The following is a 27,330-nucleotide window of genomic DNA, read 5'->3' on the forward strand; positions in this document are numbered from 1 at the left end:
AGGGAATTTATGTGAGCTGTTTATTATTCTTTCAAAAAGAGAAGCCTAAGAGGACATTCCTATGAACTCTGATTAACCCTTTTCAGCACAAGCAGCTGAGCCAAACATAAGCATGTTTTGTTGTTTATACTGAGGAGCTGGTGGAAAGGTTAACACAGCAATAAATCTTAACTTGTTAACCCTGCATCCGACTGCAGCCTACTACTTTACACCCCCATAATGTCGATATCGCCTTTATAAAAGAAACCCACTTCCTCACATCCACAGAATGCTGTTGGACCCCTGAATGGGGGTGCCATAGGTACTACTCATCCTATTCATCATACGCTAGGGGGGGTGGCCCTACTAATAAACAAGAAAGTGAGGTTCAGGCTATTGTCAGTAGCAGGAGACGACGAAGGCAGATCACTCCTCATTCGAGCGGTACTGGAGGGCATCGAAACCCTCCTGGTGAACTCCTACGGCCTGAACACAGACCGAGCTAACACCTTTTTCTTTCTTTTTTTTAAACCTTTATTTATTCAGCTTGATGACAGAAGAGTAAAGGCAGAGGCCCAACCGGGGCAAACATTGACAATTGCAGATCTTACAGTTAGGTCACAACATTGTACTTAGCTCTACAGTTATAAGCGTGAGAGGGTACAGTAAGAGAGGAGAAATCTGGGCAATCGAGAGTTCAAGCCGTGGTGAGAATGGGACAAGAGGAAGCCAGGGATGCAATGTCAAAGTCTGTATCTGTGGATGCCATGTAAGAGAGAAACTTCAGCCAGATATTCCTGGGCCTGCAATGTGATGGTTGTTGGTTAGACCAGGCCTCTTCCGTATCTGATGCCCAGGTTAACGCCCTAAGCCATTGCATGTGTGAGGATGGACCAGGGCGTAGCCAGCATTGTAAGATGCAGCAGACAGCAAGTAGCATACATAGGCCAGCCAGCTTTTTGGAATCACGACCCAGATCAGAGAAGTCGTGAAAGAGAGACAGTAATGGGGACAGGGCGATTGTACAGTCCAGGATAGCAGCCACGGTAGCACATACTTCCTCCCAATACTGCGCTAGTTTAGGACAAGACCAGATCATGTGTATGTATGTGACGCTGTCCATTCCGCACCCGGGGCACCTGAGGGAGTAGTCCTTTGACATGTGATGTAGCCGAATTTGAGTGAGATGGTACATGTGTAGGACTTTGAACTGGATCAATTTGAACAGGGAGTTAAAGGACACTTTATAGGTGCGTGCACACATGAGTTTCCAGCGTTCGTTGGACATTTCCACGTCCAAGTCCTCTGCCCATTTGTGCTTCAATTTATCAAAGGAGGGAGTTGTTCTAGTTTGCAACAGTGTGTATAGTCTGGATAACTTTCCCTTAGAGGAGTTAAAGCTGCATAGCTCCACGACAACTGGGTCATCGGGAGGTATTGTGGGGAAATCGGGGTATCTGATTTTCAGAACTTTTCGGAGGGATGAGTATTGGAGCCACGCAGATGGTTTCTGTCTGAGGGTGGGTGGAAGATCCGGCCACTCAATGAAATTAGCATTCTCAAAGATGTCTCAAATTGTTTCGTAGCCTGTTACGGCCCACCAGTGTTTGATGGATGGTGATACATGTGGGACCCCTGGAAGGAAGTTCCGTAGCAGTAAATCACTGTGGAATGGCTGGGGGATATCTGATAGTTTCCAGATCTTAGAGAGGGCAAGAGATGTGCTAACGACAGGGTCCAGTGACTCTAACATGGTCGGCAGGGGAGAGAGAATCAAGGAGCGAACATCTCGGTCACTGACTGCCATCTTCTCCAGTCTGACATGTGGGGGGGGGGTCCTGTGTGTTGAACCAGTACGAGGCAAATTAGGCCTGCGCTACTAACCAGTACTTGAGAAAGTCAGGGGCGTTTAACCCGGCACCCTCCATGGGGGTGGTCAATGTCGCAAGTTTTAGTCTGACTGGCCCGGAATGCCATAGAAAGGTATTAACAGTTCGGGTTAACGCTTGAAAGAAGCCGACTCCTGGCCATAGGGGTAAGTTAATGAACTTATATAATAGTTGGGGGAGTACGACCATCTTTAGAATCCCAATCCGGCCAGGGAAATTGGAAGTCTCGCCCAGCTGGAGGCCTTTTCAGTGAGGTTTGCAAGGTACTTCTGAAGATCAGGAGGGGGACATGTGCATTCAGTAAGGAGGAACAGGATAGATTTACAGCAGTTTACCTGAAGTCCAGATATGCGCCCAAAGAGGACAACATCTTCCAATATCTGAGCTACGTTGATAGAGGGGGACCGGATGTAGAGCAGGGCATCATCGGCATATAGGGAGATGATATCCGCTTGGCCTGCTGTTCGTAACCCTCTGCGTGCATGACACTGGCGTATACTATCTGCAAACGGTTCCATGGCTATTGTAAAGATTAAGGGAGAGAAGGGGCAGACCTGCCTTTTGCCTCTGGAAACTCGGACTGGGGGCGAGCATCTGTCCTCGGTGCGGACTCTGGCCACCGGATTGGAGTAGAGTAGTCGAACCCAAGAACGGAACCTGGGTCTGAATTTACATTTTTTCGAGGACCCGCCAAAGGTACTTCCATGACAGGGAGTCGAAGGCTTTTTGCATGTCTAGTGTAGCAGTCACCGCTTGCACGTTAAGGTTAATTCTGCTGATAATATTAAATAGTCGTCTCAGGTTCAGGGGGGTAGAATGTCCTGGAATGAATCCTGCTTGATCGTGATGAATGATATGTGGCATGAAGGGGGCTAAGCGTGAGGCTAGCAACTTGGCAAAAAATGTTACGTTGCAGTTGATTAGCGATAAGGGCCGCATTGGGTGGGGGGCTTTCCAGGTTTAAGAAGGACCGTTCTTATAGCTTCCCAAAGAGAAAGGGGGAGCCCACTTCGCAGGCCTCATCCCACAGGGCCACCAAGTGAGGGATTAGGAGTAGCTTATAGCGTTTGTAAAATTCTATTGGGAGGCTGTCCGAGCCTGGGGACTTGCCAGATGACAGGGAATCAATAGCCTCTTAGAGTTCCTCAGGAGTAAACAGTCTCGAGAGAGAGCTATTAATCTCATAAGAGAGGACCGATAGGGGAAGGCTGTCTAGGTAGGCGTCAATCTCGGCTGTGGAGGTACGCTCAACTTCTGAATAAAGGGCTTCATAAAAAATCAGGAACTCAGTGTTGATATCCTGTGGGAGTGTGGCTAGAGTGCCGTCAGCTCTCTCAATAGCAGGGATGTTGGGGCAGGGCCATCTTAAGCATTTTTGGGGCCCTGGGCATGGACATCTTTGGGGCCCCCTCCAACAAACCAAAGGAATGAAGTGATCAAGAATATCTGGTGGCTCCCCCCACCGTGATCATAACCTATAGGTTGATGTGCTGCCTCACAACATTCACAATAAGCAAGTTTACTCCCTTTGAGTCCCCTTACCCTCTTCATTCTTGCTCTAATCAGAATAATAAACAATTAGCATTTGAAGGCCAACGTTAGCAATCTACAAAGAGGTTACTCTTCTTCTAGTACAGAAGCAGGATAGTTTTTTTTCAATAGCATCTGGGAAGATATGCAGCCTGTAGTATTAATGTGTGGCTGTATGTAAAAGGTACATGTAACCCAGAATAGGCAGAGAACTCACATTAGCTGCTTCAGAGAATGCAAAAGTGCTCAAGCATGGATAGAGTAGAACACTTGTAAGGAAGGAGAAAGTTACACATATCATAGCATGGATAGTGAATGCAAATTAGAAGCTACCAGGGAGGTGTCTCTATCCAGACAGACTGAGATTAGAAGTGGGGCATGGTTTTCAAATAATGTTGCCATTAAAGATCAAGGTAACAAGTGCCTGTGGTGTGCAGTATATCAATGCTCACTGTTATAGTGGATGGTACACTGTAGCCAGTGAAACTATAAGTGAAGCCATTATGAAGATCATACCTGGAGTAGGAAATCACTCTGATGGGCTGACAATTTTGAAAGGATTAGGGACTGGCAATTCTGAGAGGTTAGGCAATACAAGATAAAATCAGATGCCCAGGATCACACATTGCTTAAAGGGTGAAGCTGGGATGTGTGCCAACTCTGCAATTTCTGCATTTGAACACTTTCCTTTCCAGCTCTTACCATGTACTACAACAATCCCATTTTATAAAACTGACTTGCAAAGTACACAAATCACATTTCCAAACCTGAACATTTTTAAAACCAAATATTACACAAGGGTGTTATGCAGAATGGGAATGATTCTAGCGTCATTCCCTCCATCATCAAGGGACGTATATAAGTACCAGCCTACCAATCGATGTGATTTAACAGATTTAAATATGTCTTTGTATTTTTAAGCTTTAAATACTTCCAAAAAAATGGCTTGTGAAATTGTCATTCATAAACAAAATCCTTTGACTTTTATACAAAAAGCAAAACGTTATGTCAAACAAGCAGACCTTAAAATATGCTTGCCCAAGGCCTACAACATCTGGTCCTCTCTCTACTGTCTACCACCCCTTCCACTCAAATGGCCTACATAAGAAAAAAGATCAAGTAATGAGCTAAACGATGCCACCAGCTTGCAAGAAGGCACAACTCACAGAAGACAGCCCAGTAATGCAAGTGATATTATATGATTTGACCAGGATCACTGTATCGTCTGCTGGCAAAGCCCGGATACAAGCATGAACACTTTGGTTCCACAGTCATGAATTTGGATACTTATACACCTCTTGGACTAATAGTTTATGCTCATTTTTGGAGGGGATTGCCTGGGTTTTAGAACGCCCCATCTGAACAAACCAATTTCTAGACCTTCACTATACGAATGACATCTTAGTTTTCATAGAAATCCCTATCTAGTGCAGGAACATTGCTGATAATTGCACCTCTTATGCTGCAAAACCAAGTACCTATGCAGGTAGGTTTATAAACTTCAGACAAAGGAAGGGTTCAGCCATCCTTGCTGGAATGTGCTCTTCTAATCTTTCATATGAACACATATCTCTGGAATGCGAGCTTTACATACTGAGCTAACTTCTGAACCATTGTGGCACTCAATTTATCAATATGGATTTCAACTTTTGGCTATTGCAATGATCAGCATAATTCCCACAGGAAGGAAAGAATGCTACAGAAGTTTTGTGTGCCGTACGGAACACACAAACTATGTATTCCACTGTGAACACAGAAAGCATTACATGATTAATTGATCAAGGCAGAATGTACTTGTCAAAACAGACAGGCAATAGGTTTAGTGCATCAGCAGCATGCCATACAATCTCCTTGCGTGTGCTATTTCAGTCTGGTGAACAATGGAATCTTACTTTAGATCAGGAAACCTTGCGGGGGCCCCTCCAAGGTGGGGGCCCTGGGCAAGTGCCCCTTTTGTCCTCCCATAAAACATCTCTGTTGGGGGATCCAATCTCATGGCGAATGAGTCTGGCTAAGATCCGGCCTGGACGCTTGCCTTCCCCATATTTTCTCGCAAGCTGGGAGTTGTCAAGAAATTTCACCTTGCGTTCCGCATGAGCTCGAAATGTATCTAGTTCCATGCCCAAGGACGCTAGGGTCTCGGGGGGATTGAAGGGGAGCATATTGAGACTCAAGGGAAGCAAGAGCAGACTCGCTTTTTCGGATATTCCCTCAGATCACTCTCAAAATACCGCTTTCCTTAAAGATGGCAATACGCCTGGTGTAGGTTTTAAATGTCTCCCACAGGGTGCATTGTGTGGAGACCGAATTAGTGTTAATTTAGAAGAAGTCTTCAATGGTGGTCTCTAGTTTCTGAGGCAAAGGCTGTGTCGAGCAGGGAGTGTGGTTTCATTTTCCACCTCCGAGTTCTTTCCTAGTCTGGGCCCCAGCAGAGAGAGATAGTTACAGGGGAGTGGTCAGAAAGGGTTCTAGGTAGAATTGACTGCTGTGAGACGTTTCTTATCAGTATATTTGATATCAGCCACCTGTCGATTCTAGAATGTGAGTTGTGAACTGAAGAGTAAAGAGTATATTCGGTACTCAGGGTATAACAGTCTCAATGCGTCTACAATAGCCAGCCGGGGAAGGGATGAGAGAATGGTATAGGCTGCTCTAGAGAGTTGACGGGGTCTGGAGCCCGATCTGTCGAGGTCTACGTCTAGTATTGTGTTGAAGTCTAGTCCCCCCCCCCACAATATCGGTACCATAGGGGAGCTGGCTAAGAGAGAGGCTACGTGAAGGTAGAATTCGGGGTCATCGACATTGGGACCAAAAATGTTTAACAGCACCGGCTCTTTATTTTGTAGGACACCATCGAGCAGTACATATCTACCTAGTGGGTCTAACTGTAAGGATTTACAAGTAATTTTGAGGCTTCTGTGGATCAGGGTCCCCCGACTCTGTGTAGAATAGTTGGTATAATATCTATGGGGACCCCATCCTTCGGCAAATTTTTCACAGTGCTCAGCACCTGTGTGCGTTTCTTGAAGAAGTAGGATTTTGACCCCATGGAGTTCAGCATGTAATTGTAACTGCCGCGTTTTCTTATAATTACCCAGCCCCCGCACATTCCAGCTCATGAGCATTACATTATCATCACCCATTAGGGTAGGAGCACTGGGTAGACTTTGAACCTTGGCAGGATAGCAACCTAGGGCCTAGAGCCCGGGATAGACGAGCAGGACCCCTCTTAAAATGTGACCGGCCCGGCATCGTCTCGCATTCCACCCTCCTTGTGAACATCAAGCCTTTTTTAACATAACACCTGTCCCATCCCTCCCCCAATCAGAGGAATGACAACACCGTAACCAAATAACCAGATCCAAACCAATAGCATCAACACCTCAGGGCCTGTGCTCCGGCCTGGCAGCGATGCTCCAGGCTGGGGGCACATTAAGGATAGGTAAGATGCATTGGAACCATTAACAAAACAAATACATAGGAACTTATGTCAGAGAGATCAAAACATCAAAAGGCAAGAGTCAGCTGTGAGCGCGTAACTGACGGTTGGATCGCCCACGCCCATGGGTCAGGGTACGCCCCACACCATAGGTGTCCAAATATGTGACAAACGTCAACAGAATGATGTGGCCATGAGAATTCAACCAGGGAAGTGCGCGTCATTTGGAGGCCTCGTCCGGGATCGTGAAAAAGAAAACCTGATTGGAGTGTTCAATTCGCAGCTTAGCAGGATACAGCATGGAATATTTGGCCTGCAGGTCACAGTCTTTTTTAACTCCCAGGAAGGTTTCGCGTTCCTGTTGAACCGCAAATGAAAAATCCGGGTATAGGTGGATCCTAGAGGACCCCAGCAAAACCTCCACTTTGGCCCTCGCAGCACTGAGGAGGGCATCACAATCACAAAAGTTCAGGACTCTGTCTATGGTGGGCCACGAAGGCGCACCGGGTCTGGGTTTTGCTGTTAAAGCTCAATGGGCTCTTTCTATTGCGTACTGTGATGAGAGCCTAGGTGAGCCGAGTACTGTGAGTAAAGTGCGCTCTAAATAGTCTTCCATGTGTTCCTTGATACTGTCCTCTGGGATCCCAATTATGCAGAGGTTATTGCGTCTGGAGCGCGATTCGAGGTCCTCATTCTTTTTGGCTACCTCCAGCACACATCTAGACAATGAGGAGACCTCCGCTCGAAGAGTGCCCAAGTCGTCCTCCGTGACGCCAACCCTTGTCTCAATTTCAGCTACACGGCTGTCGGTTTTCTCAATGTGTACTTTGATCGAGGATATGGAGCCATTCATATAACCCAACTTAGAATGCGGAGTGGTGAACCCTTCGCGGATATACTCCATCATTTTCTGTGAGTCTTTTGAGTCTGGAGGAGTCGAGGTGGTGGGTTTGGGCTCCGAGACCACCTCTGCATGTTTAGACGGTGTCTTAGTAAACATGTTGATAGAGCTCTGTTTTTTCTCCCGTGCGCCTTTGGTCTTGGTGGGAATTGGGAGCAGGCCTGCAGACCCAGGAAACAAGTAAATGAGGGAAGCGTGCGTAATAAAGGGAGAACCGCAGGTAATGGGCGAGTGGGTGAGCAAGGGTGACCACGGGGGGCTTCACTGGGCCTAGTTGGTTTTTAGGACCTTGGCCCCCTAGTGATGCGTGGGAGCCCAGTGTATGCAGTGACAGGCCCGGTCGACAGCCACGTCTCCAAGCCTTGTGATAAGTGTCCAGGTGCACAGAGGGATCAGAGACGGGAATATCCAGGGAGAACTAGTCTGGCCATGTTCAGAATTAGGTTGCAAGAGCAAGAGAGCAGCTGCAAGCCGTGGGCTTTGTGGATTCAAATGTGCTGGATAAGGCGCCCCGGGGCAACTGTGAGGTGACAGCTAGTCAAGGTGCGAGGAGGTCGCTGGATGGTTCAGGCGACAGAGGCCGGCTAAGGTACAGTTAGTGCTTCCCGGGCTGCTGGCCAGCAGGTATTCTCCATATGCGCAGACAGGACTCGTCAGCGAGTGTCTCCTGGGGCGCAGGAAGAGTGGATAATATATGTAGTGTGAGTTCCAAGTTCCTTGTCTAGTTCACCCCGCACACTACGCCCAGGTGGACACTCCGTCGAGGTCTGCAAAGCAGAGGAACTGTAGTTGAGCGAGGAAGGAGGAGGCCTCCGGAGCTCTCAGTCGCAATTCCTATTAAAGCTGCCTATATCTGGGCCAACGCTGTGGGATAGGTTCCTTAATTGATGCAGAAATTCAATTTAGAATGAGGTTTGTAAGAACTTTGTGACCGCTCGAGTGGGTTGTGTTCCCCCACGTAGTATAGGTATTGGGATAACCACTTTCAGTTGTATCAGGATGTTAACGGCCGTATTGTCATGCCCCCTATGGCTAGGGTCACTGGACTGCACGGCTTATGGAGCCAGAGCCCCCGCACAGCCGCAGTAAATATGTTGACTGCGAGGGTCCAGGGGAGGCTACAGCCCCTGCTGTGTAGCTGGGCCCCCAGTGAGGAAGGACAGGCCACCGCGAGGTTTGCTGTGTCCCCAGGGGGGCAGGCCAGGATGGGACGTTAGGCTTGGTGATTAGTTCAGGGCCCCTCAGCCCCAGGGACTCACCATTGGCTCCAGGCTTTGCCCGCTCGGTCCGCAGAAGAGGCACCCTGCCGGGTATGCAGCTGTCGGGAGAGCTGAAGCGGGTGCCCCACACCAGCCCCACTCCATCCGGTGCCGTGGCAGAGCCGACCGCTCTGCGCCGGGTAGGTCGGGTGCCGCAGCAGATCCCGCCGCGCACCAAGAAGCCGAAAGATTCGGGGGACAGGATTCATTGGCCTGCGAGCGCAGTGTCCCGCCAGAGAGGTGCCCCTCTCCCACTAGCCGCGTGGGTTCAGTCGCGACCAGCACTGGGGAGTCCGGAATGCGTGGGCAGAAGGCCCCTCCCCACCACAGGCCGTGCATCTACAGCCTCAGCAGCTGCTCTCCTGGAGGTGGTCACCGGATCGGGCCGCCGCAGCCCCCCGGCCCAACAACAGCTGTCCAAAGCTCCGGACCGGAGCAAGCTCACACCTCCGATTTCGGCTGATGGGTAGTTCGAGCACTTGGATGGAAGCCACTGATGTCTCCTCGACAAGTAAGTGCGAGACAACGCAGGTTTCAGCAAGTTTTACGCCTCCCAGTACAGAGCTCTCTATCAAATGGCCATCTTCTCTGAGCGCAACAGCGCCCCCTCCCTCCCCCCCGGAGCTAACAACTTTGACTGGGTGTTCACACACCTAATAGGAACAGACACAGCCACGATCATATGGGGTGGAGACCTAAATACCACATTAGACCCCAATTGGGACAAATCACACACACCTACTAGCACACCCTCCAAGGCGCGCCTCCAAGTTCAGGAGATTTGCAGGGCCTTCGACCTGGTTGATGTATGGAGGCTTAGCCACAGCGTCACAAGAGACTTCACCTTCCATTCCTGGGTCCAACACTGGGTCTACAACTCTTTGGTGCTCGACTGCTGCCGCCTGCCGCAGAGCCCTGATCTCTCCACAAGGTAAGGAGCCCCGATTCCACCCACTTCTTAACAGCGCTTCCCTTGCCACCAGGCAAATGAGATTACACAGCCGAACCTATGCGTCCACGCTCTTATCACAGCCACCCCCACGAGTGCCCGCAACAGCTGCCTACAATCCCGAACCCAGGCACCAGCACATAGCGCAAACGCACTCTCCGCCTTGCAAGCAATGGCCACCAGCCGTCTCCTATCTGACTTAAAGGAGGAGGCCCTCAAGCCTACCCGCCCTCCTCACCTAACCAAAATCAGGACTCCCATTTTGAATTGTAATGTGTTGAATGCCATCATACCTGTGTCTGCCACCCCTGAACATGGGACCCCCCCAATGCAATTACTGTGATACCACATTTTACTACCCCCATTTGAACAGTAATGTGTTGAATGCCACCATACCTGTGTCTGCCACCCCTGAACATGGGACCCCCAATGCAATTTCTGTGATGCCACTTTCTTCTACCCCCATTTTTGAACTGTAATGTGTTGAATGCCACCATACCTGTCTGCTACCCCTGAAAATGGGACCCCCAGTGCAATTTGTGATGCCACATTCTTCTACCTCCATTTTGAACTGTAATGTGTTGAATGCCACCATACATGTTTCTACCACCCCTGAAAATGGGACCCCCAATGCAATTACTGTGCTACAACATTCTTCTACCCCCATTTCGAACTGTAATGTGTTGAAAGCCACCTTACCCGTGTCTTCCACCCCTGAAAATAAGACTCCCAATCCTGCCAAATCCCCTGACGCACCCACCGCACTCCTCACCACATCCACCCTTCCTATCCTGCCCCTCCCCCCCCAGTTACCTCAGAACCCCATCTCAAATGTGCCATGGTCAATGCCCGGTCCATTAACGCTCATGCCTTAGACATACACAACCTCATCTCCACCCAGAACCTTGACCTCCTCATGGTCAACGAAACGTGGTTGCATGAAGCCTCAGGCCCTGCTCTCTTTCTTGCACTCCCTCCAGGCTACTCTGTCACCAGACAAGATCGTCCATCTAAAGGTGGAGGTGTAGTGCTAATAGCTAAAGACTCCCTATGCGTTCGAAAGATAGAGAAATCCATGAGCAATAACAGCGACTACCTCCAACGCAAACTCGGCCTTTCTCATCACTGCACCATTACCATACACCTTGTCTACCGCTCACCAGGTCCATTAGGTGACTTCCAGGCTTCCCTCATTCACCTCCTGACAGACAACCTTAAGAAACCCTCTAAAGTCATCCTACTCGGCGATGGTAACCTAGGCCTAAGTGACACCGAGGACACAGCAGTTAAGTCGCTCAACTCAGCCCTTGAGACCCTAGGGTCCAGGAACACTATCTCTGACCCTACCCACACTTTAGGCAGAACCCTGGATTGGGTCGCCCAGCACAATTGCCCACTCCACGTCACAGGCAATACCCCCACACCATGGTCTGATCACCACATCATCACATTAAGTATCCTCACCTCAAACTCCTCTACTCCCCTTCCTCAGCCTATACTGCCAGCTCTTGCAAGAAGCTCCCACCAACTTACTAAAGAAAGGCTACTACCCTTCCTCCAGTGCCCAGCCTTCAGACCGCCGTTCTTCACTGACCCAGAGGATCTCGCCCTATACTATGATGTTGCAATCAAATCAGCAGTCAACTCCATAGCCCTGCTTAAACCTCGCAAATCTAAACACTCTAGCCACTCCAATGCCTGGTTCACCCCTAACCCTCTCACACTCCGTACGGCAAAGCGGGTCGCCCTTGCACGGTGGTAAACCTCCCACTCCGACAAAGCCAAACTCGACTTCAACGCCCGCTCAAAAGAATACAAGAAGGCAATCATTCATGCCAAAGCTAAATCTTTTGAATCCAGAATCTCCGTAGCCAAATCCAACACAAAATTCTTCTGAGAGTTAGAGACCCCCACCCCTGCCCCCCAGAACTTCACCAAAGATGAAGCTTGGTGTGATGAAATTCAAACAGCCTTGCGTAACAAATTGAGCTCCCTCCAATCAAAAATACAATCCACTAAACATTTGCTTCCCAATACTCCTACCCACACCCCTTCTCCTTCCCGGACTCCTCTGCTCTATTCTCATGCAAGGCCATACAGGAACATGACATGACATGATTAACCTCATGAGAACCATAAATCCATCCAACTGTAAGGGTGATTCCTGTCATACCTCAATTATTAAGGACTGTGCCGACACCCTTGCACCATTCCTGACAGCCTTCGTCAACGCCTCTTTTGCCACAGGGAAAGTCCCCTCCTGCCTCAAGGAAGCCTGGGTCCGCCCTCCTAAAAAGTACCTTTGCTTGACTCTACCTCTCCCAACAACTACAGGCCCATCACCACTGTCCCATTCTTGCTCAAGATACTGGACAAAGCAGCTTATCTGCAGGTTCAACACTTCATTGAAGAAAACAAGCACCTAGGGCTACATCAATCTGGTTTTCGCCCAAGGCACGGGACTGAAACTGCCCTACTACACCTACAAAATCAGATGAACGATGCCAGAGACCTAGGCAAACCTGCCCTACCCCTACTGCTTGACGCCACTGCCTGGATCACCTCCTCCTGCAAGGCAGAACCATGCAAGTATTCTCTGACCTGGCCTCTGCCTCACCCACCATCGTGCTATGCGGAGTACCTCAAGGATCCTGCGTCCCTCCCACTCTTTACAACATCTTTATTCGCTGGCTTTTTCTCATCCTTGACGCACTGGGTATCTCCTACACCAACTACGCGGATGATACCCAGATCCTCCTTACCCTTACCGGAAACTATGACACAGACACCATTACTCTCCATTTACAACACCATCCAGGCATGAATGGCAGCCAACAGACTATGCCTCAATTCCTACAAGACAGAACTCCTTCTGGTAGGTTCCTCTGACACTCTAAAAAACCTCGACACATAGTTCAGCCGCTTCACCATTGACTCGATCAAAATCCCAGTCTCTGATTCAGTCAAAACACTCGGAGTCTATCTGGATTCAAACCTGTCCATAAATAGACAAGTCAATGCAATTGCCTCCTCTGCGGCTTACCATGCTAAACTCATTAACGCAGCTAGGCCTTTTCTCTCCAAAGAGAATTGCACCAACATAGCTAGAGCCATTACTGGCTCAAGACTCGACTATTGTAATGTACTTTTCTTAGGGACATCCAAAAAAAACCTGGAAAGACTTCAAGTCATCCAGAACAATGCGCTCTGCACAGCTCAAGGCATTTCCAAAAGAGAACACATTACGGCTGCCAGAAAATCAGCCCACTGGCTCCCAATAAAAGAGAGGATCATATTCAAAACTTTGACATTGACCCACAAGTGCATCCACCTTTCCGCACCCGACTACCTTTCACAAAGGATCCACCCCGCCACCTCCACAAGGCCAACTAGAATTCCCTACGCCAACATGCCTTGTGTGCCCATGGTAAAGAGAGTCAGAGCAGGAGGCGCCAGCTTCCCCTACCTCTCACCTTCACACTGGAATGCCCTACCTCCTACCCTTCGAGACGAGGTTTCTCTAATGTCATTCCGTAAAGTTATGAAAACTACCCTCTTCGTCTGACGCACCCCATAATCACCTGCATCGCTTGACCAACCTCAAAATGTATTTATAATTAGACAATGTGTCAATGTACAACATGTAAATGTATTTCCCAGCTTTACGTACCCTGTAACTAAGTACTCTACAAGTAACAGCGCCTCGATGCCCAAGGGCTGTTTTTACGCTATACAAATGTAAAAATAAATAAAATAATAATTGCTCATGGCTGGACTATATGCTGGTGTCTCGAAACGGTGGGTTCCGATGGGGGGGGCCTATCAGATACTCCAGAGGACGTTGTCCGACCACTCGCCGGTTACCCTAGAATGCTCCCTCAATGACAATAGAAAGAATAGACCCAATTGGAGATTTAAATCGGTGCACTTCAGGACCAGGTGTATGCCCAAGAACTCCGGGCCGAGATCACATCCTTTCTAGACTTCAATCAGCACTCCGTATCATCCAGTGTGACACTTTGGGAAACCCTAAAATGCTATATTAAAGGGGTGTGCATAGCCAAAGAGAACGGGATACTGAAAACCATTAGAAGGGAATTCGCTGGAAATGAGACACGGCTAGAAGAATTGGAACAAGCATATGCCACTCTGAATGATCCCCATTCCTTGGCCCGCCTTAGAGAAGAACTAGACAAGTTCAGAACCAACACCGACAGCGAGGGATGATTTCTGGCACAAGGTTACCGCAAATGGCAATACAGTGAAGGCCAAAAGTCGGCAGCCCTTCTGGTGAGGCTGTTGGCAGCAGACAGACAACCCCCACAGGTAGACTGCATCCGTAACCCCCAGGGCACCTTCGTCCACACACAGGATGAAATAGCAGACACTTTCCGCGCCTTTTATCAGGACCTTTACAGTTCCAAACACTCAAGTAACCCAGAAACTCTGCAGCTGTACGTAGAGGAAACAGAGCTAAACTGGGTGGAGGGAGACCTGAGAGAATCATTAAACAAACCGATTGCACTTGAAGAGATACTAGCAGTGATAAAAGAACTCCCTAGCACCAAAGCCCCAGGCCCTGACGGTCTAACTGGGGATTTCTATAAAGCATTTGCCCAGACCCTGGAACCCTACTACTAGTATACGCAGAAGCCTTGAAACAAGGCTGCCTGCCCCCACACTTTGTGAGGCAAACAAACAAGTTACTCTCTTACCTGGTAATGTTCTTTCGATGGGATGGTCCGATGACGTAATCCATATCTATGACATGTAATCACCACAGCTGTGCTGCTTCGGAAAATCTTCGGCGTCTGCGTCCTGAGTTGATGACTTCGATACGCCGCCCTCGAGGACCTCCTCCGACGGCCGACGTCACTGGATGTTATAAGTAGGATGCACGATGCCCGTAGCCTCAGTTGTAGTTTTTTCCCAGAACGTGTGGCACCAGTCTTCTGCCAGTATGACACACAAAACCTTGCAGAAACGTAAGCTGCAATCGCATAAGAAATTCTGTAGCGGGGAAGGCAGGGAGGGAGCGATATGGAATACGTCGTCGGACCATCCCATTGAAAGAACGTTACCAGGTAAGAGAGTAACTTGTTCTTCGAGGGGATTGGGTCCTCCGACGTATTCCATATCTATGACAGACTCCCAAAGCAGTACCAATGCAAGGAGGTGGGAAAAGAATTTAGAAAACAGAAATTTAGAATGCCCAATCAAATTGCGGAGTAAAGGACCGCCTTGCCAAAGGCCAGATCCTGCCCACGGATGGAATCGAGGGAGTAGTGACGTACAAAAGTGTGTACCAAAGCCCAGGTGGCTGCATCACAGATGTTACGAATAGGAACACCTCTCTGTAGGGCCGTAGAGGCAGCCATACCCCTTGTAGAATGGGCCCGCAAGCCAACCGATGGGTCCTTACCCGCCAAGTGGTAACACTCAGAGATAGCCAGAATAATCCAGTGAGACAAAGTGTGCTTCGTCACAGCTTGTCCCAAACGCTTTCCAGCGTAACCAATGAAGAGTTGATTGTCCACTCTGACTTGAGAAATGCGTGAAATATAAAAGCTTAACGCTCTCCTAGGATCAAGCCTATGGAGCCTCTCCTCTTCCTTACCAGGATGTGGAGGAGGATAAAACACCAGAAGAACAACCTTCTGGCCTAAATGAAATTCTGACACCACCTTCGGAAGAAAGGAAGGACGAACTCATAAGGACAACTCTGTCCTTATGAAACACAGTGAAGGGTGGCTTAACTGAAAGTGCCTGTAACTCACTCACTCTGCGAGCGGAAGTGACCGCAACCAAAAATACAGTTTTAAGAGTTAACAGTCTCAAAGGGCATGAATGCAAAGGCTCAAACGGAGCACCCATCAGAAACTTGAGAATAAGGTTCAAATCCCAACCGGGCACCTGGAAAGGTGACGGAGGGAACACATTACTGAGCCCTTTCAGAAACTGAGAAATTAAAGGAAGCCCCTGTGGGCAAAAGAAAGCAAAATGACAGAACCATAGGAATGTCACATGCAAAAGGATCCACATTCTTAACCCTGCACCAGTCACAGAACTTACGGCAACGGCACAGGGACCTTGTTGCGGGCCGTCTGGCCAAGACCAATGCCTCCATCACGTCTTCAGGGAGGTCCCAATCCTTATGCCTCAACCTTTCAGAAACCAAGCGTGAAGGTTGAGAGATCTGACCTCTGGATGGAGAACCTAACCCCCCTCCTGTGAGAGCGGATCGTCTCGGTAGGGAAGATGACGTGGAGGGCAGATGGACAAGTCGAGAAGGTCCGGGTACCACGTCCTCCGGGCCCACGCCAGAGCAATGAGGAACATCGGGGAACCGGACCTCTGTAACCTCTGCAGTACTTGCGGGATGACAGGGACTGGAGGAAACGCGTACAGCAGTGGGAATGACCACTCCACCACAAACGTGTCTCGTAAGGCTCCTTTTGGAGGAAATTCCTCTCGCACTTCCGGTTGACACTGGAGGCGAAGAGATCCTCTTGAGGGGTCCCCCAAAGGGCGATGATCTCCAGGAGAATCTCCTGAGCCAACTCCCACTCGTGAGAGATCGCGGTCTGCCTGCTCAGAGCATCCGCCGTCTCGTTTTCGTCTCCGGCCAGATGAACCGCCGAGAATGAAACTTGCTGCTGGATTGCCTAGAAGCTGCATCGCCTCCCTTCACAGAGGAAGTGACCCTGCCCCCCCCCCTTTTTGTTGAGGTAATGCGTGGCCACCGTGTTGTCCGTCAGGATCAGGACATTCTTCCCTCGCACAGTCGGCAGAAAAGCCTTCAGGGCTAGCCCGACGGCCCCCCACTCCAACAGATTGATTTGGAGTCTGGACTCTGACGGAGACCAACGACCGCTGACTGTCAACTCGTTGGCATGAGCTCCCCATCCCGTGAGGGATGCGTCCGTCACGATCGTCACCTCTGGCCAGGGTAGCCAAAATGGAGCCTCCTTCATCAGATTGTCTTCGACAGCCCACCACAGAAGGGCCTGGGCGACCAGCCGGAGGACTGAGACCACTGGAGCTTGAGTGCCCATTGCAAAGATCTCATCCGCAACCTGGCCTCTGGCACCAGAAGAATACAGGATGCCATGAGGCCGAGCAATCTCAAGAACTCGAACGCTGGGAGACTCTGGGCAAGCTGAAACTTGTGCACCATCTGCTGAATGTGATGAGCCCTCACCTGGGTAGGAAAACACTGCCTCAGGGACGTGTCGAGCAAAGCTCCGATGTACTGGAGCCTCTGAGTTGGTGTCAAATGGGACTTCTTTAAGTTGAGGGAGAAGCCCAGCTTGTGGAGGGAGTGGCAGGTGACCGACAGATGATCCAGGACTCGCTCGGGAGAGCGTGTCCTTGTCAACCAATCGTCCAGGTAGGGGTAGACGTGAATCCCCTCTTTCCTGAGGTGCGCTGCCACCACTACCATGAGCTTGGTGAAGACCCTCGGGGCGGAGGTCAATCCGAACGGCAGGACCCGAAACTGAAAGTGCGAGTCACCAACCGCGAACCTCAGGTACTTCTTGTGCTTTGGATGTATCGGCACATGAAAATAAGCGTCCTTGAGGTCGAGAGACACCAACCAGTCCTGACGTTGAAGGGCCTGGAGGACTTGAGAGAGAGTAACATCTTCAACTTGTCCTTCCTGAGGAGTTTGTTCAAACCGCGCAAGTCCATGATGGGTCTCAAACCCCTGTCATTCTTGGAAATCAAAAAATAAGGGGAATACCATCCCTTGTTCCTCTCCGCTACAGGCACCAGTTCTATGGCACCTTTCTCCAGCAGGGATTGAATTTCCTGCGCAAGAAGCGGATCCGGACTCTTCAAAGAGAGATTCCCCAGGGGATTGTCTTGAGGCCTCTGCCGGAAAGGAAGACAGTAGCCGTGGGTTATGATCTCCAGAACCCACACATCTGAAGTAATGGCGCGCCACTCTGCAAGATGCTGCGCCAGCCTTCCCCCAACCGGCGAACCATGGGACATGGCCTCATGACTGAGCAGAAGCAGCTGCGGCGTTGCCCGAGGGCAAAGAGGCAACAGCCCGAGCGGCCTTGGCACCTCGAGTACCTTGTTTTCCACCTCTGGCACTCCTTCGGTGGCCCCTTTGACTGGCAGCTCCTCTTGCTTTACCGAAGGATGAGTAATAACGAAAGGAACCTCCCCTCCATTGCTGTCCCCTAGGACAAAAAGGCGGAGGTTGGCGAACTGCAGCGCCCAACGACTTTGCTGCAGCCTTGGAGGTCTGCAACCTCTCAAGGCCCTCGTCAGCCTTGCTGCCATAAAGATGTTCCCCGTCAAAGGGCATGTTGAGGAGCCGGGCCTGCACATCAGGAGCAAACCCCGACTTCTGCAACCACGAAAACCTGCGTATCACGGTGCTCGCCGCCATGGACCGGCTGACGCAATCTGCCATGTCCAAACCCGACTGAACGGCCTCACACATGGCATCCTTGCCATCCTGAACCATGGCAAGGAAACCATCCCGTTCGTCCCCTTCGGGAATATGTTCAGCCGTTAAGGAAACACAGTTCCACAGAGTGTGCATGAAACGTGACAAGGCACATACAGAGTTGGCCGCCTGAAGCACCATACCCCCCTGAAGAAAACACTTTCTTCGCCCAGCCGTCAAAACGCTTGTCGTCCCTATCAGGAGGGATGGTAGGATATGATGCCTGCTTTGCCTGGGCCGTAGCCGCCTGCACCACCAAACTCTCCGGAGTGGGGTGCCTGGTCAAGTAGCAGGGGTCGCTACTGGCTGGGCGGTATTTTCGCGGCAAAGGCTTGCCCACTGCCGGTAGACTCTCCGGAGCAGTCCAAGCCGCCGCCACCCTCCTCTGTAGAGCCATATGGAACGGCAATACCGGGTCAGTTGGTGGACCTTGGTCGAGGATATCCATAAGGTCATCCTGAAGAAAATCCCCTGGGGGAGCAGACCATCCCAAGTACTCGGTGACCCTAGACATAAGGCGCCGGTACGAGGAGTCGGCATGAGTGCCAGGCTCAGGCCTACAAAACTCCACCTCCGGAGAGGTGTCCAGCCCACTGGCATCGTGCAGGGACTGCCGCAGGTCCTCAATCTGGCTATGGCCCGAGAGAATCTCATCTGGCACCGTATCAGGAACCACGCCATCATCAGAGCCCTCATCCACCTCTGAAATAAACTCAAGATGGCGGTAAGAAGGCACAGAATGTGGAACAAAGCCATGCTTGACCTTGGCCAGAGCCTTTCTAGGGGGTTCCACCGAGCCCCGGGGTACCCCTGTCGAAACAGCCTTGAAAGGTGTTGAGTGAATCAGCGTCGACGCCGAACGCGGCGCTGACAGCATCGATAGCGTCGACACAGGCCTCGAGCCCGGAGCCCCGATTGTGTCCCTCGACAGCCTGGGCGCCGATGGCATCGACGACTTCTTCAGAGGCGGGGCCTCGAAAGAGTCCGTCGATGACCTCGGCGCCACCGGCGTCAACGTCTTCCTCGAAGACACCACAGGTGCACATGGTCTCGAGCGCGTCGAGGACCAGGACCTGGACCGGGCATGACGAGAACGATTCCCCTTGTCCGAGCGGGACCTCTCCCACGAATCGTGCCGACCAGCCGAACCCAAAGACGTGCGAGCAGTGTCTCTCGACCGATCACGACCAACCCCACTCGGAGGCATGGACGGACCAGTGCCCTGCGATTCGAGAATCGCTAACATTTTCTTCCCGAAGGAAGCCCATTCCTCCGGCGTCGCATGCTTGGTGGGATAAGCCACCCGCCGACGGGCGGAGTCCTTGGATGAGGACGGGGAAGGCGACCGATGACGGCGCTTCCGGGAGTGCCTCGAAGAGGCAGAGGAGTGGCGGGACCGACTCCGGGACCGAGACCGACTGGACTTCCGATGACGATGCGGAGAGTCGCCCCTCGAATCGTCCGTCGAAAGCCCCGCAGACTTCGACTTCCGTGGCTTGGACACCTTACCTACCGACAACTACTTCTTGCGCTCCTGCATGGCTTTGGACGTGAGCGACTGGCAGTCGACACAGTCATCTGTGTCATGGGCCTCCTCGAGGCACCAGAGGCAGGCGTTGTGCGAGTCCGTCACCGACATCTTGGACCCACAGTCCCTGCACTTCTTAAAGCCCGGACGCGGGGTTGAAGACGAGGTAGACATCTTCACGAAGAATATACTTCATAATACGAACAGGTTCGAAGAACCGAGAAAGAACAACAACTCCAAAGAGTTGAGGCGCGCCGAGATCTCCGAAGCGAACACATTCGCGGAAAAAACAGAACTGAGGCTACAGGCGTCGTGCGTCCTACTTATAATATCCAGTGACGTCGGCCGTCGGAGGTCATCGAGGGCGGCGTATCGGCGTCATCGACGCAGGACGCAGACGCCGAAGATTTTCCGAAGCAGCACAGCTGTGGTGATTACATGTCATAGATATGGAATACGTCGGAGGACCCAATCCCCTCGATAAATCAGGAAAGCCCCCTGAAGAATCCATCTCGTACAGACCAATGTCGCTGCTCCCCCTAATGTCGCGCCTTGTGCTCGCGGACCAGGCAGGTCTCATCCCAAGTCGTAGCACTTCATTCGGAATCGGGTGACTATTCAGGATAATTGAAGCAATTGACCCATCATCCCAAGCAGTGGCTGTCCTCCTAGACACAGAAAGGGCCTTTGACTCTGTAGAATGGCTTTATCTTTTTGCAGTACTAAGGAAACTAGGGCTAGGGAACTACTTCCTAAAACCAATATCCCTCCTCTTTAAACACCCCCTATCCAGCATTGTATTGGGGAAAGTAAAATTTGCACAAATAGAGCTAAAGAGGGGGACTAGGCAGGGCTGCCCCTATCGGCCATACTGTTCGCCCTGGCAATGGAGCCACAGGCTGCGGGCCTCAGGTCCAGGCAGTTGGAGAGGGGTCTCTCCCTAGGGCCTCATGAATCAATAATCTCTCTGTATGCTGATGACGTGGCCCTTTTCGTCAATGACCCGGAGACAAATCTAAACCCTGTCATGCGGGAAGTAATCAAATTCAGCACCTTCTCAGGGTTGAACATTAACCACACGAAATCTGTTATATTTCACTTAACCCCCGAAACTAAAGAGTTCAAAGACGACTACGAGTTTAGATGGGAACATGAAAGTGTCAGATATCTGGGAATACTGATATCTAGGAGTTAGAAAGGCCTTTTTCAAGACAACTACGGGAAAGTAGTCGAAACACTAGGCGATAAAATATCCAGATGGAAACATCTGCCGCTTACACTGTGGGGCCGGGTATCCATAGTGAAAATTGTCATATTACCCAAACTCTGGTACCTATTCAGGAATATTCCCCTACTGCTACCAAGAAAGTTTCTCCAACTCCTACGCAGCCTAGTTCTCGAGTTAGTATGGGCAGGCAAACCCGCGAGGGAAGCCATGCTTCGCTCACGCAACCACTTTCCAAAGGGAGATTAGCACTACCCGACCTAGAATGCAATTACTGGGCCGCTCAAGCACAATTCTTGGGCCACTCAGAACATCCGTCCACGTGTCCAAATTGAACGCGCCCTGGTAACCCCCAATCTACTGCGTGCGTCCATCATAGGCGAAATCCAGGTTGCACTGACCACTCTAAACATAGTGCACTCAAGGTGGTTAACTGGGAGAGTCAAAAGACCTTGATTAATCAAGCCCGCGCTGAACTAAGCTCTACAGTCACTGTGCACTTTGATCAAATAGATCTGTCACTAGCAGAGGGAGAAAACGCAGAGCAGTTTTTTTTATTAAACTCAAGCTAACGTCACTTGATAATGATAAATCAGAGTTTATATCCGAGCTTGCACTCAGGGGTTGGACAATTATTAGATAAATGATATAGATGCAATCCACGGATCCAGGACAATGAGCATGTGGGGGCCCAGAACTTGAAAGCTAAGGGGAGTGAGGGAAAATGGAGAATGATGGGCACCAAGGACAGATGACTAGGGTTTTGCCCAATGATCTGGATTGTGGGCAAACGATTGGGCAATTCAAATTGAGTCTGTCCTGTTCCTTGGGCCCTGAGATCCAGGTATTTTTAAATAGGGGAAATATACTCACCATTTGTGCTGAATTTCCAACACTTCCGGCTTGGTTCATGGAACATTTTCCTATGGGATTGCACCATTATAAAACACTTCCATGAATCAGGCCCTTAGTCTAGTTTCATCCACCAACATAGTTCGGGTAGCATTTTGAAACCGTGCTGACACTAATCACTGTCATCTTTACTTTGCATCAAACTTGGTTAAAGAACTAGTTCCATCAGAAGTGACTAACCTGAAAGAATTGGGCTTTGATCTACAACCCGAAAGAGTGGATGAGGAGGTTATTAATAAGTTAGGAGATGGGGCCTACAAGTCTCTTTTAAACCTGCAACCCAGGGCTTAAAATCGACTAAATTGCTAGGTTCACAAGTGGAGGTGGATGACCGTAATTGGGCCTTGGTCACATCCACTTTGTGGAAAACAGCGCGATCGTAGCAGCATGAAAACTAGAAATGGGAACGGCGTCCAGTAAGGTTTGAAAGTCTTTTCCTGGAACTCCTGAGGAAGCCAGAATGTGTTAAGTGATATTGACGAATGTAAATCCTGAGATTGGGCAACATAATTTTGGTTCAGGCGGCATGGCTGGTTTTGGACGGCTATCAGGTGCTTACTCAATGGCGCAGCCAAGCAATGGGGGCAGGGCCTCGGGAGGACTGCTGACGCCAGTGGGCTCTACTCCGAGAATGAGAGCGTCTGTGATTCCCAATCTCCCGTTTGGGGTGATGGCCACAAAATTAACTTCTTTCGATGGCTTAACTAATGTTGATTATGAATATTTACTGACATCGTGGAATGGCTAATCTGCACAATTTCCTTCTGGTTATTTCTGATTGTATTACTACTTGGGCTAACTCTTACCCTGACGGTAGGATTCTTGTGAGGGGCGATATTAATTCAAATTGTATCATTCCTGAAAAAACTAGATGGTAACTGAGATGTGAATGGGGAAAGCTTACCTAATGAGCCTAAACTCCAAAATGGTTTCAGGCGGTGGTCAACCATGATGGAGGCACTGTGTTTGACCTTAATTAATACCATGACAGTAGGGGATGGTAATGATCTGTCTAAATGGAGACAAGGGGACCACTTCTCAACCCTGGATTATATATTTGTGGATGCAGTGTTAAGTAGCTGCTACGTGAGTCTCATAGTTCAACACAAAAATTGGAGTGTCCAAGGCACCAGGAGGACCTGACCTCTGGCATTGGTTTGGAACCACACATGCCCTGGGCTCTAAACCCTAGGACTTGACATTTGGTTCTTTGGCCGTGGCCACTAATACATCAGACTCTGGTGGGGGTCGCATTTGGTTGCTTTGCCCTATCACACACAACCAGGACGTGTTGGGATTTTGCTTTTTGTTGTTTTCTTCTCTTCACTTTGTCTTTTTAACTCATTATATAGACTGTGTATTCAGTTACACATCGTGTGGATGGTTTTTGTTTGAAAATGTTTATTTCTTGCCAAATATCAGAATGTATGTTCCATATTATTCGATGCAATTCACTGTGCACTTTAATGATCATGGTTTCTGTTTCTGAAAGTACCATTTTTTGTAAATGCTCCTGTGGGAGATCATGTCTATTTGCTAAACAATAACTGTACAATTAATAAATAGCCACTAAGCTATCACAGTAATTTTCTCTATATATTGTCTTTTGCTCCAAGGCAGCAACACTCAATGCTTCGGGGTAGCCTGAGATATCAAATTAATTAGATATCCAGAGTATTTGGGTTCAACATTTATTGTTCAATAGGCAAATTAGTCTTAAGCCTTCTGTTCGTAGAGCACCACACGGAAAAAACAGTGTGTGTAACAAGATAAATATTTTTGATGGGATGAGGTCAGTTCTTTGTTTGTATAACAGCATTTTCGATGCCCTTAACCTGACCTTCCCAATACATAGGGCTTTCCCTCCAGTTTACATGCGTGAAAATGGAGGCCCCCACTTCAAAGAGCAAGCTTCCAACACAAAGTAGACTGATGAAGGTACAGGCTGACCAAGTGAAAAGAAATGGGCGAGAGCAGAAATTCCCATTTGTCCCACAGAAAGATTCACAATTAAGTTAAAAGTACTATTATCATTTAGGCCTTTTTCACAGCAACCATAATGTGCATTTATTTGCCATTTTTTTATTTAATTTCGAGGCCAGTTTGTTGATAGAAAATGCATCTACCTGTGACTCTGGGAACTGTAATGGCAAGTTAATCTCGTTTTCTGGCTGTTCTGAACATGTTCCAAATGTGAGAGTTGGTGAGCGGGTGGAAAATGAAATTAGGGATATGCTCAATAACTTACATATTCTTAACTGATGTGCTTTTTATGGAAACAGCAGAAAGGTGCCACATAGCCGTGCTAGATCGTACGGATTTGGTGGTCGGCTTATCTAATTCTTCATGATTAGCTAAATCAGAAAATATGTTTAGTTTGCCAGTTGCTAGTAGAGTTATGAAGTTGTGATACATAACTCGTTTTTTGCCAGAAAACAAAGGATGATGACAAATGGGAATAGAAATATGTTGCTCCAGACCCCTAAACCAATCCTGACTTGGAGGCTGAGTTTAGGCAGAGAGAGAAGGGTAACAGTCCAATCCTAGCGGCAGGGATTATTGCAGGGTACTTCCCCATGATTGTAAAATTGGTGGTGTCATCGCTGCTATATAAGGGGGACTGCACTAGGACAGGGACAGACAGAAAAAGGAGAAGAAACAGACCACCAGGAAGGCTGCTGTAACTCACCATCTGACAGCTGTAAAGAGACGCCAGAGGAGATTGCTGAGAGTGCATCTGGGTGGAGCTATCTATTTCTAGGAAGGCCTCAAAGCTGACTAGGTCCTGTGTTGGCGACCGAAAGGCCATCTTTGAGACTGGAGTGACCAGGCCGTTGCGCTATCTTTCCAGAGTGTCCTGAGATGCAGCTGACTTTCCTGAATCTTAAACAGAGGCTTGCTATGTAAGTAGAACTAAGCCCTGGGGGATCTGCTTACCTTGCATCCTTTCGCTTTGTAGTGGGGGCGAGGGAAAAACTGTGTAGATCTTTAGCCTATGCAACCAAAAATATTAATTTGATGAATTCACCATTTGGCAGCACACTACGGGGGGAATTTTGTTAAAATTCGAACTTAACAAAGCTCCCTGCCCAGTGTGTGCTGAAAACTATAGTCTGTAATTTTATTGGGTAATCCTTGTTGTCCAGCTGACCTGAATCCTTTAAGGAAGAGGGGTGTCTTTGTTCTTAAATCGGTCCAACCTTTTTATCCAGCTTCCCCAACACAGGACTTTCAGTAAGGGGGGGTCTGAAATCCAAAATTCACCAAAGCATTCCAATTTTTCTGTCTGACTTCCCAACATAGACTAAAGCAAGGGGTGTCGGGGGTCTGAAAAACAAAGTGATAAATTACCCTGTATTTATTTTAAACCAAATGTGTGGGCGAAATAATATTATTGATCAGTGTAATTATTTTGTGAAGAGAAATTTACAGAAAGTGAATAATTGCGATTGTGTTTTTTAAACTCGCTTTTGAGATTTATTTATGCTGGGAGAAGTTGATTGTGTTGTGCCACGGATAAAGTGTTTTTTACATTTTCGTGCTAATTTCTATTACTTTTTATTCCAATAAATACCAATATATTTCCCGTACACCGGCCTAGTTCTTGGCTCATTGTTAGCTCAGCGGTGAGGGATCCAAGGGCATGGTATGTGTCTGAGATAGGGCTAAAAAAAGAATCTGTTAAACAGTTTGTTGAATAACCACTTGAGTGGGGAGGGATGCGACTCCCCGTGTTTGGAGTGGCTTTTCAATAAACCGGTGCAGACAGAATGTATATAGATGCAAGCAAGGCCTGTACAGGACAGTTACAGATGTTAGGTGGCAGGAAGGGCTACAGATGGGTGATGAACAAGACATCCAAGCGGGTAGTGGAGAAACCAGTGGACTGTTTCGTGTCCTGTTAATCTGAGTCTAGGACCAACCAAGAAAAAAATGAAGTCTAGTAATGCGGCAGGTTAGCAGCATACCGATGCACAATTGGTACCGATTTGATTTATTTATTTAGGTTTCCTTTAGTGTGCACTTGCAACCAGATGATCGCTTCAGAGCGTGGGTGCTAAAACAAAAGTTGGGCGAGGGGAGGAAAGCAGAATGGGAGGATAGGAGCAAGGTGGATGTTAAAATGTAAGAGAGAAGAGTTGCGTCCTGAGGCACTGGGGTAAGCGGCAGTACATGAGAGGAACGGCCAATGTATGCAAGAAAAGTGATGGTACGTTGCTTGTTAGCTCAAGGGAGATCAGCGGTAAAATGCATGTTTACTGCCGGCAAATTAAAAGAGCAGTTCATTTGGCATTTACATTTTTATGATCAATTTTTATCTGTTTTCTTTTAGAGAGAGACTGAAATCTTTCAACCGTGCTTGGAGTGTAAACGATGCCATGGATCTCAGCAAGCATATAATTGAAAAGGAATAGCTAAGTGAACTGCCTTTGCTAGACGGAAACTTGCAGCATCTGAAGATCAAAAATGTTCAATAATGTATGTCAAAACTTTAGATGGTATTTCTTCCAAAACATAAGACATCACGATGGACAGCAATGCATACTGTCTTAGTGTGTTTTTTGCCCTAATAGATTTCAGTTTTTATCACAACAGTATTTGTATGACCTGCCTTCACACTTTACATTGTTTCTTGCAGATATTGACTGGCAGTAGTATGAAACGAATCATGAGCAATAAATATGTCGCACAGCATATTTGGATATAAGCAAAATACTGCAAAATCAATAAAGTTACTTAAAATTGGTGTTCTGATGTACTTTAGAAACAGTAAATAGGTTGAAATATTGTTCACAACGTTTGAAAAGAATCCTATGCTTTACTTCTGTAGAAGAGGGCGCAGTGAGCAATTCACTGCTATGTGTACGCTTGTATAGAATAATCCTACAGATAACAATACCCTATACTATTATGTATACTGTGACACGGACCTGTTTGACAGTCATAACTGAGGGTTTGGGAGCTCTAATGGTCAGTGTGAGCAAATACATTTGAGATGCAACTTGTGGCGCTGGTACATGGTTTATCCCTCAGAACTTTCTCTCCTTTTCATGACAGAATCCAGGCGTGTCATAATGAGGTGCAGGACCAAGTGGGAGAGATGAAGGTATACAGTTCACAGGTAAATAAAGGATGCGGCTCCAAAGGGTTACCAGTCATTTGGTCGAAAACCAAATGGTCGAATGACCATTTGATCGAAGTAAAAGGGTCGGAAAAAAAAGGTCGATTTTTTTTTTTTATTATTTTGTTTATTT

General features: G+C 48.6%; 1 protein-coding gene across 3 annotated transcripts in view; it reads left to right on the top strand.

Moving 5' to 3' along the window:
• The window catches only part of MSH3 (mutS homolog 3), a 2,767,116-nt gene extending 2,740,294 nt beyond the window's left edge, over positions 1–26,822 (top strand). For all 3 annotated transcript variants that reach the window (XM_069627549.1, XM_069627550.1, XM_069627551.1), the window contains one exon: positions 26,409–26,822. In XM_069627549.1, the coding sequence (XP_069483650.1) occupies positions 26,409–26,490 (82 nt within the window). In that variant the 3' untranslated portion in view covers positions 26,491–26,822. The remainder of the gene's footprint in view (positions 1–26,408) is intronic.
• Positions 26,823–27,330: the final 508 nt, after the last annotated feature.

Source organism: Ambystoma mexicanum, chromosome 6p, assembly GCF_040938575.1.
Source record: "Ambystoma mexicanum isolate Mex_15411 chromosome 6p, UKY_AmexF1_1, whole genome shotgun sequence".
Taxonomy (NCBI): domain Eukaryota; kingdom Metazoa; phylum Chordata; class Amphibia; order Caudata; family Ambystomatidae; genus Ambystoma; species Ambystoma mexicanum.